We start from the raw sequence: 20,150 nt of genomic DNA on the forward strand, positions 1-20,150 counted from the left end.
GCATTACAAGTCCCCTCATCTCCCCTCTCACCTCCCCATGTATCTCCCCTCTCACCTCCCATGTAATCTAACACCAGACAATCATCATGGCTGCTGTAGAAGGGAGTGGGTGGACAGGACAGTGGAGCTCAGAAACTGGCCCTAGCCAGAGAGGGTATAGCGGGGACAGTATCCCTGTCTGGACTCGTCTTTCCCACGACCCGCTGAGCTAAGACTGTCCTGAGCAGAGTGCAAGGTCTGGGGCTCAGCTGAGCTAAGACTGTCCTGAGCAGAGTGCAAGGTCTGGGGCTCAGCTGAGCTAAGACTGTCCTGAGCAGAGTGCAAGGTTGGGTCTCAGCTTAGGCTGTGCTCAGGCAAAAGCATATATGTGGGTCTAGAATAGCGGTGGCCAGTTCTTATCCTGTAGAGCTACTGCTTTTTCAAACATTTAGTACTGCAGACATGACCACAGACATGACCACAGACAAGACTACAGACATGACCACAGACATGACCACAGACAAGACCACAGACATGACCACAGACATGACCACAGACATGACCACAGACATGACCACAGACATGACCACAGACAAGACTACAGACATGACCACAGACAAGACTACAGACATGACCACAGACATGGCCACAGACAAGACTACAGACATGACCACAGACAAGACTACAGACATGACCACAGACATGACCACAGACAAGACTACAGACATGACCACAGACATAATCACAGACATTGGTTTATTCGGATCCTCATTAGCTTTTGCCGAAGCAGCAGCTATTCTTCCTAGTGTCCAAACAAAAACATAAAACACGACAAGAAACAAAACACAGATACAATGATAGACAAGGACAGTCGCACAAATTTAATTCAGCAATATACAATGCAATGATATACAAACAATACAACTAAAGAATAATGTGTTTGTAGATTGTGTTTTAGAGAGTGTTTGTGTCTGTGTGTCATTTCACAGTCCTTATTGTGCCGTGAGATGTTTTTAAATCCATTTTTAAAGGGTCATTTTGCTGTTTGTTTGAGTAATTGGAGATGGAAGGGAGTTCCATGCATTCATGGCTCTGGATAACACTGCATTGCCGTGAATTCGTTTTTTAAAACTTGGGGACTGTGAAGAGACCCTTGGTGGCATGTCTTGTGAGGTATGTATGTGTGTCAGTGCTGTATGTTATTTGATTATTCAGACAAGCTGGAATTTTTATCACAGTAATAATTCTCATAAAAATTTTAAGAGAAGTAGTTAATCTCACATCAACCCTCAACCAGGAAAGACATGGTGTGCATGTTGTTGATGTTAGTTCTGTATGTGCAGTTAAGGGCAAGGCGTGCTGCTCTGTTTTGAGCCAGCTACAGTTTTGCTAGGTTTTTATTTGCTGCATTTGACCATATTACCGGACAGTAATCAAGATGGGACAAGACCAGTGCCTGAACAACTAGTACAGTTTATTTTTTTCTGTCAAAAATGCAGAACACCCTTTTATAACAGACATACCCCTCCCCATCTTCACAACAACTTTGTCAATATTTTACATTTGCAATTACATTTGAGTCATTTAGCAGACACTCTTATCCAGAGCGACTTACAGAAGAAATTAGGGTTAAGTGTTTATGACTTGACAATGATAATTGACCATCGAATGTTATATTTCGGAGTTTAGTTACCTCAACTTCCTCAGGAGTGTGGAATCAGCCTTATACATAGTCATTTTAGCTTTGTGTAAGACCAGTGGCAAATCATTTATAAAAATAGAGAAGAGTAATGGCCCAAGGCAACTGCCCTGCGGGACATCACACTGTCCATATCTGATGTTAGACAAGCTTCAATTGAAGAACACTCTCTGGGTTCTACTGGATAAATAACTCCCCAAAAATGTGATGGCAAGCCATGTAAGGCCATAGCAAGTTAGTTTTTTTCAATAACAACTTATGATCAATAACACCAAAGGCTGCACTAAAATCTAACAATACAGCTCCAACTATCGTCTTATTATCCATTTATTTTAACCAATCATGCTGAAAGTCAATAGTTAACTTATTCCCCAAAAAATTGCACTGTATTTGGTCAAACACAATTCTCTCCCTCAGTTTACTAAGAACAGGCAGCAAACTGATTGGGTGGCTGTTAAAGCCAGCAAAGGGTGCTTTACTTTTTAGACAGTGGAATAACTTTAGCATCCTTCCACGTCTGTGGAGACACGTACTCCTTTAGGCAAACACTGGCTTCATAAATAAGTGCATTGGTGACATCGTCCCCACAGTAACTGTACGTACATACCCCAACCAGAAGCCATGGATTGCAGGCAACATCCGAACTGAGCTAAAAGGTAGAGTTGCTGCTTTCAAGGAGCGGGACTCTAACCCGGAAGCTTATAAGAAATCCTGCTATTCCCTCCGACGAACCATCAAAAAGGCAAAGCGTCAATACAGGACTAAGATCAAATCGTACTACACCGACTCCGATGCTCGTCGGATGTGGCAGGGCTTGCAAACTATTACAGACTATGAAGGGAAGCACAGCCACGAGCTGCCCAGTGACACGAGCCTACCAGACGAGCTAAATTACTTATATGCTCGCTTCAAGGCAAGTAACAATGAAACATGCATGAGAGCATCATCTGTTCCGGACGACTACGGATGACACGCTCTCCGTAGCCGATGTGAGAAAAGACCTTTAAACAGGTCAACATTCACAAGGCCGCAGGGCCAGACGGATTACCAGGATGTGTACTCCGAGCATGCGCTGACCAGCTGGCAAGTGTCTTCACTGACATTTTCAACCTCTCCCTATCTGAGTCTGTAATACCAACGTGTTTCAAGCAGACAACCATAGTCCCTGTAGCACTCACGTCTGTAGCCATGAAGTGGTTTGAAATGCTGGTCATGGCCCACATCATCACTATTATCCCAGAAACCCTAGACCTACTCTAATTTGCATACCGCCCCAACAGATTCACAGATGATGCAATCTCTATTGCACTCCACACTGCCCTTCCCCGCCTGGACAAAAGGAACACCTATGTGAGAATGCTATTCATTGACGACAGCTCAGCGTTCAACACCATAGTGCCCTCAAAGCTCATCACTAAGCTAAGGACCCTGGGACTAAACACCTCCCTCTGCAACTGAATCCTGGACTTCCTGGATCCCGGCCGCCCCCAGGTGGTAAGGGTAGGTAACAACACATCCCCAGGGGTGCATGCTCAGTCCCCTCCTTTACTCCCTGTTCACTCATGACTGCATGGCCAGGCACAACCCCAACACCATCATTAAGTTTGCTGATGACACAACAGTGGTAGGCCTGATCATCAACAACGATGAGACAGCCTATAGGAGGAGGTCAGAGACCAGGCCATGTGGTGCCAGGACAACAACATCTCCCTTAACGTGATCAAGAGAAAGGAGACAATTGTGGACTACAGGAAAAGGAGGACCGAGAAGGCCCCATTCTCATCGACGGGGCTGTAGTGGAGCAGGTTGAGAGCTTCAAGTTCCTTGTTGTCCACATCACTAACAAACTATCATGGTCCAAGCACACCAAGACAGTCGTGAAGAGGGAACGACAAAACCTATTCCCCCTCAGGAGACTGAAAAGATATGGCATGGGACCTCAGAACCTCAAAAAGTTCTACAGCTGCACCATCGAGAGCATGGTTGCATCACTGGTTGCATCACTGCCTGGTATGGCAACTGCTCAGCATCTGACAGCAAGGCGCTACAGAGGGTAGTGTATATGGCCCAGTACATCACTGGGGCTAAGCTTCCTGCCATCCAGGACCTCTATACCAGGTGTCAGAGGAAGGCTCTAAATTGTCAAAGACGCCAGTCACCCTAGTCATAGACTGTTCTCTCTGCTACCACATCGCAAGCGGTACCGGAGTGCCAAGTCTAGGTCCAAAAGGATTCTTAACAGCTTTTACCCCTAAACCATAAGACTCCTGAACAGCTGATCAAATGGCCAGACTATTTGCATCCCCCCCCCTTTCTTTACGCTGCTGCTATTATCTGTTTTTTTTATGCATAGTCACTTTAACTCTACCTACATGTACATTACTGTTCTAAAGTGTGTGGTCACTTAGAAATGTCCTTGTTTTTGAAAGAGAGGCTTATTTTTTTGTCCATTAAAACAACATGAAATTGATCAGAAATACAGTGTAGACATTGTTAATGTTATAAATTACTATTGTAGCTTGGAAACGGCAGATTTTTTATGGAATATCTACATAGGTGTTCCAATGGCACGTTGTGTTTGCTAATCTAAGTGTATCATTTTAAAAGTCTAATTGATCATTAGAAAACCCTTTTGCAATTATGTTAGCACAGCTGGAAACTGTTGTTCTGATAAGGAAGCAAAAAACTGTCCTCCTTTAGACTAGTTGAGTATCTGGAGCATCAGCATTTGTGGGTTCAATTACAGGCTCAAAATGGCCAGAAACAAAGAACTTTCTTCTGAAACTCATCAGTCTATTCTTGTTCTGAGAAATTAAGGCTATTCTATGCGAGAAATTGCCAAGAAACTGAAGATCTCGTACAACGCTGTGTATTACTCCCTTCACAGAACAGCACAAACTGGCTCTAACTAAAATAGAAAGAGGAATGGGAGGTCCACAACGGAGCAAGAGGACAAGTACATTAGAGTGTCTAGTTTGAGAAACAAACACGTCACAAGTCCTTAACTGCCATCTTCATTAAATAGTTCCCCCGCAAAACACCAATCTCAACGTCAACAGTGAAGCCGTGACTCCGGGATGCTGGCCTTCTAGGCAGAGTTGCAATTAAAAAGCCATATCTCAGACTGGCCAATACAAATAAAAGATTAAGATGGACAAAAGAACACAGACACTGGACAGAGGAACTCTGCCTAGAAGGCCAGCATCCCGGAGTCGCCTCTTCACTGTTGACGTTGAGACTGGTGTTTTGAGGGTATTATTTAATGAAGCTGCTATAATTGCAAAATGGTCTTCTAATGATCAATTAGCCTTTTAAAATGATACACTTGGATTAGCTAACACAACGTGCCATTGGAACACAGGAGTGATGGCTGCAGATAATGGGCCTCTGTACGTAGACATTCCATTAAAGAATCTGCTGTTTCCAGCTACAATAATCATTTACAAAATTAACAAGGTCTACACTGTATTTCTGATCAATTTGATGTTATTTTAATGGACAAAAAAATTCAAAAACAATGACATTTCTAAGTGACCCCAAACTTTTGAACGGTAGTGTACATATTACCTTGACTAACGTGTGACCCCGCACATTGACTCGGTACCGGTACCCCCTGTATATAGCCTCGCAATTGTTAGTTTACTGCTGCTCTAACTATTTGTTACTTTTATTTCTTATTTTTTACTGATCTATTTTTCTTAAAATGGCATTGTTAGTTAAGGGCTTGTAAGTAAGCATTTCATTGTAAGGTCTACCTACACCTGTTGTATTCGGCGAATGTGCCAAATAACATTTTATTTTAATTTATTTGGTTAAAGATATAGCAAATAGGGGTGTCATTACAGTCTGCTACCATTCTCAATGGTTTCCCATCAAGGTTGTCACTACCTGGTGGTTTATCATTATTGATGGATAACAATAGTTCTTCCACCTCTCCCACAGTAACTTGACCAAATTCAAAACAACAATCCTCTTTCATTATTTGATATTTTATACAAAAATATGATGGTTCACCGTTTAATGTTATCATTTCACTTCTGAGTTTTTCCACTTTACTAGTGAAATAGTCATTGAAATAATTGGCAATATCATGATAATGATATTCAATCAGTTCATATAGTAGTCATCAAACAAATACCTACCTAATGCACTTTGCTTTTAAGAATAAATCGGTTATATAAATCAAATAGTCATAGACTGATGTGATTCTTATAAAATGGTTATCTATACTTAACCCTCATTTGTCTCTCTCTTTCTCTGTCACTGTCTTTCGCTCTCTGTCTCTCTGTATATGAACATGACCAACGCTCTTGGTCAGTGATTGATGTGATTCTTTTCAAATGTAACTTTCTGTCTTCCTCTATCTCTCCGTAGGCGCGGCGTAAGGATGTGTTCCTCCAGGAGCGTTACGGCCACTTCAGTCTGACGGACCCCTTCCTGGCCCTGCAGAGGGACTTTGACTGTGTCCCTGGGGGGGACAAAGAACGCCGGCCAGTTGGCTCCAGCCCCATCTCAGTCCTGGAGGCAGTCATGGCGCACTGCAGGAAGATGCAGGAGAGGATGTCAGCACAGCTGGCTGCTGCCGAGAGCAGGCAGAAGAGGGTATACGATGCTACGATACAATATCATGATATGATGACATGCAGACCTGCCGAGATTGCAGACTAGCAAACTCGTTAACTTACAGTATATCGACTTAAAGTTAACACTGCATAACTGTATATTATGTAGACACTAAAGTGCACACCTACGTGCACTTTACACATTGATTTGTTTGTGTGTTTACTAGTTTGTGTGTGAATGAGATTTGGCTCATTTGGCTCATGTTCTGTGTGTGTGTGTGTGTGTGTGTGTGAATGTGATTTGGCTCATTTGGCTCATGTTCTGTGTGTGTGTGTGTGTGTGTGTGTGTGAATGTGATTTGGCTCATTTGGCTCATGTTCTGTGTGTGTGTGTGTGTGTGTGTGTGTGTGTGTGTTTGTGTGTGTGTGTGTGTGTGTGTGTGTGTGTGTGTGTGTGTGTGTGTGTGTGTGTGTGTGTGTGTGTGTGTGTGTGTGTGTGTGTGTGTGTGTGTGTGTGTGTGTGAATGTGATGTGATTTGGCCCATTTGGCTCATGTTCTGTGTGCGTGCATGTGTGTATGTGTGCGTAAGAGAGATAAGAGAGATAATGTATGCATCTTAAAGAGAGATGGTGTATATATTAGGGTTGGGCGATATCAACCTTTGTCCTATCGTGATTATGTACCCATAAAACATTGGGATATACGATGCTGTAGGTTATATAACATATTTGTACAATGTGTGTGTCTAAATCTATGACGTTAAAAGGCCTTTTTACTCTGTTCCATCTGACTGCGCAATCCTCTGTCTCATCAGCCCAGCCAGGTACTTTATAAACAAAATCTTCACTATAAAAAGCATCTTGATATTATCTCACATTTCTTTTAGACTAACATTTAGAGATTAGTATAACGTTGTATAAACGTTGCGTTCTGTATCTCCAACATTTGCAATATTGTTTCAATATTCAAATTCGATCTCCAGCGGTCGCGTAGTAATGAACGCGTCAGGAGCCAGAATGAGACAAAGAGGCAGGCAGCTTTTGTCAGCCAGTCGAAATCATGAATCAGCATAATTTGATGAATATATACAGAGAAATATCAATAGAAAACAGGCCAAAGAAACGAAGTGCAGATAGTTGCTGTCTTTCCAGCTTCAGTTTGAAGTTATTGTCTTATCTGTGTTGTTGGCTAGCCCCTCTGAACAACAGTGTTCTGACAAAAGAGCACATTTTCTATGCCAGGTGAAATCATTAGCTCAATGTTATGGATGTATCCAAATAAATGTCACTAGAAAAGAGCTTAAACAAATATAAATGCAGATACTTTGTTGTAATTCTGGTTACGTGACTGTAAATTAGCCATAGTTGGCCAGCTAGCAAGCAAGGGATAAGAACGTTGCCAGCCAGTATGGCAATGGAACATTTAGAACGAACAAATCGATACGGAACAAAAAGACTTAATGACTGGGTCGTGTCTCTGGCAAGAACAAACGACCAGCCGGATTGGGAAGCAACACTAGATTTGTGTCAGGACTATATCTTGTGGAAGGATGAAATAGTATAAATAAATTCATCAAAATAAAGTTTTTAATTTAAAAAAAATATATACATATTTGAAAATGTAACCTGTTATATAAAAGTGATAATGCCCTCGAAGCCGGTGTTTGAAGGATATATTGGCATGGTTTGCAGGCACTCACCTTCTCATCTCGGGCCTAACACTGTACCAATATGTGACCGACCGGCTCGATTCGTTCTTATGTAGCAGAATTTACCAGCTACGTCTGTCAACAGCTGTCGTGTTGCAGTGACATCATGAACATTTTAATGAAATGGATACTTTTGTTAAGACATGTAGCTAGCTAGCTAAACAATGAACCATAATCCCAACTCATGACGTTACTACCCTGCATGAATCTGCAGGTAGCTAACCAACAAGGTTCAATGTTTGCTAGCTAACATTAGGCTATAGCTGGCAATGCAAATGGCTCTGAGATACAAATAATATTACTACACAGATCATACAGTACACGTAACATTAGCTAGAGAGCCAGCTAATGTTAGCTAGCTAACATTACACATTAACTTGACATTTAAAATGAATTTCTGACTAAATTAGAAATGTGTAATATCTGAAAATGTAGCAAGCTGGACTATCTTACCGATATACATGGCTGGACGCTTCTGTCACAGATGCCATGGTTGCCCTTAGTTTGAAGATGTAATCCGTAGACATATGTTCTCCTAAGCTATCATACTCCAATTCCACTGATTTCAAAACTCAGTCCTCTAGAAAGTGGAGAGCAACACTTATGCAGTTCTACTACACAATGTTTTTTTTAAGCTGCGTTAGACAGGATTACCTACACATACTGACCAGCTCAAATAGACAGAAGCGTGGCAAACCAATCCAAACTCATCTCTCGGCATGTCCAGCCCACTCATTATCTCAGCAATTTTAACAATTTAATTCGTATTTACAGATGGCATACAAGTTTGTTGTTAAGGCACATGAAAGTTCACATGTTCCAGAAGGCATTTCTGACAAAAAACAAATGTTGATAATTTAAAAAAATTGTACGTTCAAATGGCTCTCCTTTGAAGTAGTGACGCGCGACATACGCCTAGTTTCCTGAAACGAGTCACGTATATCCTCCAAACACCGGCTTCTCAGGCATTATCACTTACAGTGCCTTTGGAAAGTATTCAGACCTCTTGACTTTTTCCACATTTTGTAACGGTACAGCCTAAAATGGATTTTTAAAATAGTTATCCCCAGAAATCTACAAACAATACCCCATAATGACGAAGTGAAAACAGGTTGTCGAAATTGTAGCAAATTTATTTTAACAATTTTACAGAAATACCTTATTTAAGTTAGGTTTAAATGATAAAGTATAGATTTGTGCAAAACATACAGAAGTGAAACAGATGTTAGTGTGTAGCTTCCTCCTGTCCCTATACTGGGTGTGAACCAGTGATCCTCTGCTTGTAGACACATGTGACTGCCCTAATTGACAACATACCAACTGTTTGAGCTATCAATAAATACCTAATTTGATAGCTCCATCAGTGACATTGTGGAGTGAGTTTAGTACGTTCTTAAGTCCATTACTCTCACCCCTTTCAAACTGACTACACAGTGAGTGACCCCAGTCGTTGAGCTGAGCTGTTGATCCCGAGTCAAGGAACCAGTGAAACAGACGTCAGTGTGCTGCTAACAGTGTAGCTTCCTCCACTGTCCCTGTCCCCATACGGTGCTCGAACCAGTGATTCTCTACTCGCAGACGCACGTTTGACCTATAGAAAAATAACTACAATTTCAAGTTAGCTGTGGAGTGAGATTAAGGTATGTTCTTAACTTCGTTATAGAAGGAAACTCTCTCTCGCCCATGTTTACACCAATCCAATGCTTTTTAAATTTTGTTTTAAAAAATTGAATGAACTTAAATACCTAGATGATTTTTTCCCCTGTTAGCTAGTGATAGTGATGCACAAGCTAGGCCTATTTGAAACATCGCCATCTACTGGTCATATTTATCCACCAGCTTCAGTAGCTTGAAAACCCTCAAAATGCTGAACATAATTCATGATGGTTTATATTTGACTTTAGTTCGTTTTGGAGTCAAAGATAATAGTTTTCGTTTTTCATTCATCTGTTAATTATTGTTTTTCAGTTTACTACTCTTTTTTCATAATTCGTTTTCATTTTTGTTTCAGTTTACTATAATAACCTTGGAACACACACATTCTTACACGCAAGCATGCACCACATAGAGACAAAAGCGGCACACACACTTAAATATCCCCCCTCCCACTCACACTCCCTCATTCACCATGCCAACCTCTCATACATACACCCTCACCCACTCCAACCTTCAACAACTACCTCTCCTGGAATAGAGAAAGAGAGGGAGAATAAGAGAGAGAGAGAGAAGGTGAGTAAGAGAGAGAGAGAAAGAAGCGAGAGAGAGTAAGAGAGAGAGAAGCGAGTAAGAGAGAGAGGGTGAGTAAGAGAGAGAGAGAGAGAGAGAAAGAAGCGAGATAGAAGCGAGAGAGAGTGAGAAGCGCGAGAGAGAGAGAGAATTAGAGAGAGAATAAGAGAGAGAGAGAATAAGAGAGAGAGAGAGAGAGAGAGAGAGAGAACACACATCTGGATGTAGAGTTATTCATATATCCTGAGACTCAGAGGTCTGGACATACATATGCTAGGGTTGGGCGTTAGCCTATTTCAACTTGACTGGCACCGCGCAGTAAAACAAAGAGTCTCACAGCAGGGCAGCACAACAAGTGACATTCGGAGTAATTGGCCTAATCCTATTTGCTGTAGCTATTTCAATACTTACAGTGCCTTCGGGAAAGTATTCAGACTCCTTGTCTTTTTCCACATTTTGTTACATTACAACATTATTCTAAAACTGATTAAATTGATTTTCCCTCATCAATCTACACGCAATACCCCATAACGACAAAGCAAAAGCAGGTTTAGATTTTTTTGCAAATGTATTAAAAATAAACTAAAATATGACATTTACATAAGTATTCAGACCCTTTATTCAGTACTTTGTTGAAGCACCTTTGGCAGTGATTACAGTCTTGATTATTCTTGGGTATGATGCTACAAGCTTGGCATACCTGTATTTGGGGTGTTTCTCCCATTCTTCTCTGCAGATCCTCTCAAGCTCTGTCAGGTTGGATGGGGAGTGTCACTGCACAGTTATTTTCAGGTCTCTCCAGAGCTGTTCGATCGGGTTCAAGTCCGGGCCACTCAAGGACATTCAGAGACTTGTCCCGAAGCCACTCCTGCGTTATCTTGGCTGTGTGCTTAGGATCGTTGTCCTGTTGGAAGGGGAACCTTCGCCCTAGTCTGAGGTCCTGTGTGTTCTGGAGCAGGTTTTCATCAAGGATCTCTCTGTACTTTGGCATGACATTTGGCATTCAGGCCAAAGAGTTCAATCTTGGTTTCATCAGACCAGAGAATCTTGTTTCTCATGGTCTGAGAGTCTTTAGGTGCCTTTTGGCCATCTCCAAGTGGGCTGTCATGTGCCTTTTACTGAGGAGTGGCTTCTGTCTGGCCACTACCATAAAGGCCTGATTGGTGGAGTGCTGCAGAGATGGTTGTCCTTCTGGAAGGTTCTCCCATCCCCACAGATGAACTCTAGAACTCTGTCAGAATGACCATCGGGTTCTTGGTCACCTCCCTGACCAAGGCCCTTCTCCCCTCATTGCTCAGTTTGGCCAGGCAGCCAGCTGTAGGAAGAGTCTTGGTGGTTCCAAACTTCCATTTAAGAATCCACTGTGTTCTTGGGGACCTTCAATGCTGCAGAATTTTTTTGGTACCCTTATTCCGATCTGTGCCTCGACACAATTCTGTCTCTGAGCTCTATAGACAATTCCTTCCACCTCATGGCTTGGTTTTTGCTCTGACATGCACTGTCAACTGTGGGACCTTATATAGACAGGTGTGTGCCTTTTCAAATCATGTCCAATCAATTGAATTTACCACAGGTAGACTCCAATCAAGTTGTAGAAACATCTCAAGGATGATCAATGGAAACAGGATACACCTGAGCTCAACTTCAAGTTTCATAGCAAAGGGTCTGAATACAAATGTAAACTATGACATGACCCATCACCTTATGTATTACTGCCCCACAGTTGCAAAGTGACTTCCCCAAAAAAACACACACAAATATATTCTACACAAATTGCTCCCACAAATCGCCTCCCACAAATGCTTTCTGTCTCTAACACTAACACTAAAACTAAAATGAGATCATATAAAAACTAAATATAAATATTTTTTTATACAACTTAAACAATAATATTTAAAAATATGCAAATCAGGTCTGAAAAATAACTGAAACTAAACTGAAATGTTTTTTAAAATCCCCAAATGAATAGAAATAAAAGTCAATATAAAAACATGAAACTATAATAACCTTGGTGTCATCCATGCAACTGTAAGTGTGTGTAAGTGTGTAAGTGTGTAAGCGTACCTGTGTGTGATAAGTGATAATATCACAGCTCTCCTTGTCCTGCTCCTAAACCCTTCCACCAGTCACAGAGCCTGCTCCTAAACACTTCCACCAGTCACAGAGCCTGCTCCTAAACACTTCCACCAGTCACAGAGCCTACTCCTGAACCCTCCACCAGTCACAGAGCCTGCTCCTGAACCCTTCTACCAGTCACAGAGCCTACTCCTGAACCCTCCACCAGTCACAGAGCCTGCTCCTAAACACTTCCACCAGTCACAGAGCCTGCTCCTGAACCCTTCTACCAGTCACAGAGCCTGCTCCTGAACCCTTCCACCAGTCACAGAGCCTGCTCCTGAACCCTCCACCAGTCACCACCAGTCACAGAGCCAGCTCCTGAACCCTTCCACCAGTCACAGAGCCTGCTCCTGAACCCCTCCCAAAAGTCACAGAGCCAGCTCCTGAACCCTCCAAAGTCACAGAGCCAGCTCCTGAACCCTCCCAAAAGTCACAGAGCCAGCTCCTGAACCCTCCACCAGTCACAGAGCCTGCTCCTGAACCCTCCCAAAAGTCACAGAGCCAGCTCCTGAACCCTTCCACCAGTCACAGAGCCTGCTCCTGAACCCTCCCAAAAGTCACAGAGCCTGCTCCTGAACCCTCCCAAAAGTCACAGAGCCAGCTCCTGAACCCTTCCACCAGTCACAGAGCCTGCTCCTGAACCCTCCCAAAAGTCACAGAGCCAGCTCCTGAACCCCTCCACCAGTCACAGAGCCAGCAGATCCAGAGACTCTCCAACTGGGCTTGTCTGGCCACAGAGACATCTCTGTTAGCCAGCACTCACTGTGTGCTCCAGATAAGCACTGAGACACACAGCCGGCCAGCCAGGCCAATACTGGACAATAGCCAGGGGAGGAGGAGGAGAGGGAAGGATAGAGGAGGAAAGAATGGGAGAATGAGAGCGGTAGAGGAAGAGTGGGAGGCGAAGGAGGAGTATTGACACTGGGATCCTGTTCCAATACTAATTCTGTTCCTAACCGTTTTGCTACAGTGTGTCCCACTGAACATGAACCAGCCATTGACACAATAAAAGCTGCTACCGCTCCATTGTGACCCAGTGTCACTACAGCAGCACAGCATGGAGTCTAAAACACTAAAATCTCTTGGCTAATTTTCTCCATTACCTCCCTGCTTGCCCCCCTTACTCCCCCTTTCCTTCCGAGAATATCCCCCATTGTCATCAGTAGGAAATGATTACCCCAGCCCCTTCTCCATCCCTCCCTCCCTCTCTCTCTCCAACACCCCTCACCTTCCTCACCCTCATTCTCTCCTTTCCACTCCTGGAATAAATCACCAACTTACCATCCGTTGTTATGGTGACCGGTCCTTTACTTGCATGGTTGTAGCTAGCTATTACATTCGCCACACACCAGAACATGACAACAACACGAGAAATATGAAACAAATCGTTATCGCTGGCCCTTGAATAATAACATACTGTGACATAACATGAACAAAGCCATTTGAGTTGTATAGCTCAAGTCTTGGTTGCTAGACTGCAGAACAAAGCCAACGTTTTATTCTATACCATGTTTATGCATGTTTCTCTGAGTAAGCTTCTTGGAGTATTGATGCGTTTTTAAGCCATGTATGTTATACGCTTTGGTGGACGCAGCCTTTAAGGCTGTGTGCTGGCATAATGAAGGCCCTGCATCATGGATGATTCACGAAGAACAGGGTAGAGTTCAATCCATGAGGTGGCACACGTGATGCTGGTGAGGTGTACATGAATTATTGGTGAGGTGTGCACAGGTTGTTGGTGAGGTGTACACATGATGTTGGTGAGGTGTACACATGATGTTGGTGAGGTGTACACATGATGTTGGTGAGGTGTACATGTGATGTTGGTGAGGTGTACACATGATGTTGGTGAGGTGTATACATGATGTTGGTGAGGTGTACACAGGTTGTTGGTGAGGTGTACATGTGATGTTGGTGAGGTGTACACATGATGTTGGTGAGGTGTACACATGATGTTGGTGAGGTGTACACAGGTTGTTGGTGAGGTGTACATGTGATGTTGGTGAGGTGTATACATGATGTTGGTGAGGTGTACACATGATGTTGGTGAGGTGTACACAGGTTGTTGGTGAGGTGTACACATGATGTTGGTGAGGTGTACACATGATGTTGGTGAGGTGTACACAGGTTGTTGGTGAGGTGTACATGTGATGTTGGTGAGGTGTACATGTGATGTTGGTGAGGTGTACACATGATGTTGGTGAGGTGTACATGTGATGTTGGTGAGGTGTATACATGATGTTGGTGAGGTGTACATGTGATGTTGGTGAGGTGTACACAGGTTGTTGGTGAGGTGTACACAGGTGGTTGGTGAGGTATACACAGGTTGTTGGTGATGTGTGCACATGATGTTGGTGAGGTGTATACATGATGTTGGTGAGGTGTACACATGATGTTGGTGAGGTGTACACAGGTTGTTGGTGAGGTGTACACATGATGTTGGTGAGGTGTACACATGATGTTGGTGAGGTGTACACAGGTTGTTGGTGAGGTGTACACATGATGTTGGTGAGGTGTACACATGATGTTGGTGAGGTGTACACATGATGTTGGTGAGGTGTACATGTGATGTTGGTGAGGTGTACACAGGTTGTTGGTGAGGTGTACACAGGTGGTTGGTGAGGTGTACACAGGTGGTTGGTGAGGTGTACACATGATGTTGGTGAGGTGTACATGTGATGTTGGTGAGGTGTACACATGATGTTGGTGAGGTGTATACATGATGTTGGTGAGGTGTATACATGTTGTTGGTGAGGTATACACAGGTTGTTGGTGAGGTGTACACATGATGTTGGTGAGGTGTATACATGATGTTGGTGAGGTGTACACATGATGTTGGTGAGGTGTACACATGATGTTGGTGAGGTGTACACATGATGTTGGTGAGGTGTATACATGATGTTGGTGAGGTGTATATATTATGTTGGTGAGGTGTATATATTATGTTGGTGAGGTGTATATATGATGTTGGTGAGGTGTATATATGATGTTGGTGAGGTGTATACATGATGTTGTTGAGATGTACACAGGTTGTTGGTGAGGTGTGTATACATGATGTTGGTGAGGTGTATATATTATGTTGGTGAGGTGTATACATGATGTTGGTGAGGTGTATATATTATGTTGGTGAGGTGTATACATGATGTTGGTGAGGTGTATACATGTTGTTGGTGAGGTATACACAGGTTGTTGGTGAGGTGTACACATGATGTTGGTGAGGTGTATACATGATGTTGGTGAGGTGTACACATGATGTTGGTGAGGTGTACACAGGTTGTTGGTGAGGTGTACACATGATGTTGGTGAGGTGTACACATGATGTTGGTGAGGTGTACACAGGATGTTGGTGAGGTGTATACATGATGTTGGTGAGGTGTATATATGATGTTGGTGAGGTGTATACATGATGTTGGTGAGGTGTATATATGATGTTGGTGAGGTGTATATATGATGTTGGTGAGGTGTATATATGATGATGTTGGTATGTTGGTGAGGTGTATACATGATGTTGTTGGTGTATACATGATGTTGGTGAGGTGTATACATGATGTTGGTGAGGTGTATATATTATGTTGGTGAGATGTATACATGATGTTGGTGAGGTGTATATATTATGTTGGTGAGGTGTATATATTATGTTGGTGAGGTGTATATATGATGTTGGTGAGGTGTATACATGATGTTGGTGAGGTGTATATATGATGTTGGTGAGGTGTATATATGATGTTGGTGAGGTGTATACATGATGTTGTTGAGATGTACACAGGTTGTTGGTGAGGTGTATACATGATGTTGGTGAGGTGTATATATGATGTTGGTGAGGTGTATACATGATGTTGTTGAGATGTACACAGGTTGTTGGTGAGGTGTATACATGATGTTGGTGAGGTGTATACATGGGGTGGACAATACAAGTAAATGAAATGGTCCTATAGGGGTAATAAAGACTATTGTAACAAGACATTATCCTAAATGGGAGAAATTACAATATTTGATCAAGTCAACAGATCTCACCATATTACTGTATAATAATACTATTAGAAGTGCTTCATTTAAAAAGGATGTCATTCTGTTGCTGTTCAGCTTCCTAGAAGCTATTCAGGTTCATAACAATGACATAGCAGTGACTCAGTCAATCAGCCAGAGATGATATGTGTTCATTCCAGTGAGTATTATAGGGGGTTATGTTTGAGGGGGGGCAGCCAGGCAGCATAAAGGATATCAGCCTCAGTCTCAGCCTCATTGTTTGGGCTTGTTAGAGTAGCGGGGCAGGCAATCGCTCGGAATGTCCAGCTAAGCCTGTACCCTCTCTGCCAACGCACAGCTAACAATAGCAGCCACACTCCAGATATAATCGCCCGGGGTTGACAAAACATTGAAATTCACTCATGTTTAAAACGTTAGATTCCCTCATCCTTTTTGTGTCTGTGTGAGCATAGTTCATCCAGTAACTGTTTCTTCTTGTGTGGTCTTTTACATCTTGACTGTAATGTATTAACCTGTTTGGGCAAGGGGACAGCATTTTCACTTTTGGATGAAAAGCGTGCCCAGAGTAAACTGCCTCCTACTCAGTCCCAGATGCTAATATATGCATATTATTATTAGTATTAGATATAATTATTATATTATTAGATAGAAAACACTCTGAAGTTTCTAAAACTGTTTGAATGATGCCTGTGAGTATAACAGAACTCATATGGCAGGCAAAAACCTGAGAAAAAATCAAAACAGGGAGTGGGAAATCTGAGGCTTGTAGTTTTTCAACTCATCCCCTATTGAAGACACAGTGGGATATTGGTCATATTGCACTTCCTAAAGCTTCCACTAGATGTCAACAGTCTTTAGAACATTGTTTGATGCTTCTACTATGAAGGGGGGCTGAATGAGAGGGGAATGAGTCAGAGGTCTGGCATGGGCTCGTGACGCGCGGTCATGAGAAAGTTACCTCTCGTTCCATTGCTTTTCTACAGACAATGGAATTCTCCGGTTGGGACATTATTGAACATTTTTGATAAAAACATCCTAAAGATTGATTCTATACATTGTTTGATATGTTTCTATGACCAGTAATATAACTTTTTGGATTTTTCGTCCGACATTTCCTCTGGAATTGCCCGTGCCTCGTGAGTTTCAATTTGTTTACTAAACGTGCAAACAAAAGGAAGTGTTTGGACATAAATTATGAACTTTATCGAACAAATCAAACATTTATTGAGGAACTGGGATTCCTGGGAGTGCATTCTGATGAAGATCATCAAATAAAAATTGAATATTTATAATGCTATTTCTGACTAATGTTGACTCCAACATGGCGGATATCTGTTTGGCTTGATTTGTCATCTGAGAGCCGTACTCAGATTATGCTTTTTTAAAATTGTATTTGTTTAAATCTGACACACCGGTTGCATTAAGGAGAAGTCTAAAATCTAAAGTTCCATGTATAATAGTTGTATCTATTATCAATGTTTATTATGAGTATTTCTGTGAATTTATGTGGCTCTCTGCAAAATCACTGCATGTTTTGGAACTACTGAACATAACACGGCAATGTTAAAATATTCACTTTATCAAACAAAACATACATGTATTGTGTAACATGAAGTCCTATGAGTGTCATCTGATGAAGATCATCAAAGGTTAGTGATTAATTTGATATATATTTCTGCTTTTTGTGACAACTCTCTCTTTGGCTGGAAAAATCGCTGTGTTTTTCTGTGACTTGGTGGTGACCTAACATAATCATTTGTGGAGCTTTCGCAGTAAAGCATTTTTGAAATCAGATACTGCGGCTGGATTAACGAGAATTGTATCTTTAAAATGGTGCCTAATACTTGTGTGTTTGAGAGATTCGATTTTTGAGATTTCTTTTGATTGAATTGGAATTTGTTCCGCTAGCGGAACCCCGTTCCCAGAAAGGTTTTAAAAATAAAAAACTGAAATATCACATTTACATAAGTATTCAGACCCTTTACTCAGTACTTTGTTGAAGCACCTTTGACAGCGATTACAGCCCTGAGTCTTCTTGGGTATGACACTACAAGCTTGGCACACCTGTATTTGGGCAGTTTCTCCCCTTTTTCTCTGCAGATCCTCAAGCTCTGTCAGGTTGGATGGGGAGCGTCGCTGCACAGCTATTTTCAGGTCTCTCCAGAGATGTTTGATCGGGTTCAAGTCCAGGCTCTGGCTGTGCCACTCAAGGACATTCAGAGACTTGTCACGAAGCCACTCCTGCGTTGTCTTGCCTGTGTGCTTCAAGTCATTGTTCTGTTGGAAGGGGAACCTTTGCCCAAGTCTGAGAACCTAACCGTTCTGGAGCAGGTTTTCATCAAGGATCTACTTTGCTCCGTTCAAGTCTCCCAGTCCCTGCCGCTGCAAAACACCCCCACAGCATGATGCTGCCACCACCATGCGTCCCCATCTGGTTATTGGTCACCTCCCTGACCAAGGCCCTTCTCCCACGTTTGATCAGTTTTGCCAGGCGGCCAGCTATAGGAAGAGTCTTGGTTGTTCCAAACCTCTTCCATTTAAGAATGATGCAGAAGTTTTTTGGTACCCTTCCCCAGATCTGTGCCTCAACACAATCCTGTTTCGGAGCTCTACGGACAATTCCTTTCACCTCATGGCTTGGTTTTTGCTCTAACTTGCACTGTCAACTGTGGGACCTTATATAGACAGGAGTGTGCCTTTCCAAATCAATTGAATTTACCACAGGTGGACTCCAATCAAGTTGTAAAAACATCTCAATAATGATCAATGGAAACAAGATGCACCTGAGATCAATTTTGAGTATCATAGCATAGGGTCTGAATACTTATATAAATAAAAACAGTTTTTGCTTTTACATTATGGGGTGTAGATTGATGAGGGGAAAAATGTTTTAATCAGCTTTAGAATAATGCTGTAATGTAACAAAATGTTGAACAATGGAGGGGTCTGAATACTTTCCGAATGCAATGTATATTGTCATGTCATGTGGGGGCGTGAATGTGACATGAAGGTTTGTGGTGTGAAGGATATTCCAGATGTGGGTGCTCTAGCTATATCTGAGATGTTTAGTGTAGGTGTGATCTGGGCGTGTGTGTGTATGTGTATGTCCTGACAGACATGTGTTTGTGTGTTGCTGAAAAGTGAGTTTACTGTAGATAATCTGAGCTCCTGACTGTTGGTGTAGGTGTGATCTGGGCATTTGTATTAGTATGTTCTGACGCGTGACTGAGGGGGTATAGAGGGGGTAAGAGTTACAGTATTACAGTTTGGGATAAGGGTTACAGTATTACAGTTTGGGATAAGGGTTACAGTATTACAGTTTGGGATAAGGGTTACAGTATTACAGTTTGGGATAAAGGGTACAGTATTACAGTTTTGGATAAGGGTTACAGTATTTTCAGTTTGGGATAAGGGTTACAGTATTACAGTTTGGGATAAGGGTTACAGTATTACAGTTTGGGATAAGGGTTACAGTATTACAGTTTGGGATAAGGGTTACAGTATTACAGTTTGGGATAAGGGTTACAGTATTACAGTTTGGGATAAGGGTTACAGTATTACAGTTTGGGATAAGGGTTACAGTATTACAGTTTGGGATAAGGGTTACAGTATTTTCAGTTTGGGATAAGGGTTACAGTATTACAGTTTGGGATAAGGGTTACAGTATTACAGTTTGGGATAAGGGTTACAGTATTACAGTTTGGGATAAGGGTTACAGTATTACAGTTTGGGATAAGGGTTACAGTATTACAGTTTGGGATAAGGGTTACAGTGTTACAGTTTGGGAGAGCTGTGGGTCGTTCTGTCTGTCTGCCATATAGTATGCGTGTGTTTTCTAAACGACATCTCCTCTGACTAACTTGTGGTCTA

At 42.2% G+C, this 20,150-nt stretch overlaps 1 protein-coding gene across 7 annotated transcripts in view; it reads left to right on the forward strand.

Moving 5' to 3' along the window:
- The window catches only part of LOC112219019 (cortactin-binding protein 2), a 101,919-nt gene that overhangs the window by 64,889 nt on the left and 16,880 nt on the right, over positions 1–20,150 (forward strand). For all 7 annotated transcript variants that reach the window (XM_042301743.1, XM_042301745.1, XM_042301744.1 and 4 more), the window contains exon 3: positions 6,053–6,280. In XM_042301743.1, the coding sequence (XP_042157677.1) occupies positions 6,053–6,280 (228 nt within the window). The remainder of the gene's footprint in view (positions 1–6,052; positions 6,281–20,150) is intronic.

This window comes from Oncorhynchus tshawytscha, linkage group LG19 (assembly GCF_018296145.1).
Source record: "Oncorhynchus tshawytscha isolate Ot180627B linkage group LG19, Otsh_v2.0, whole genome shotgun sequence".
Taxonomy (NCBI): Eukaryota; Metazoa; Chordata; class Actinopteri; order Salmoniformes; family Salmonidae; genus Oncorhynchus; species Oncorhynchus tshawytscha.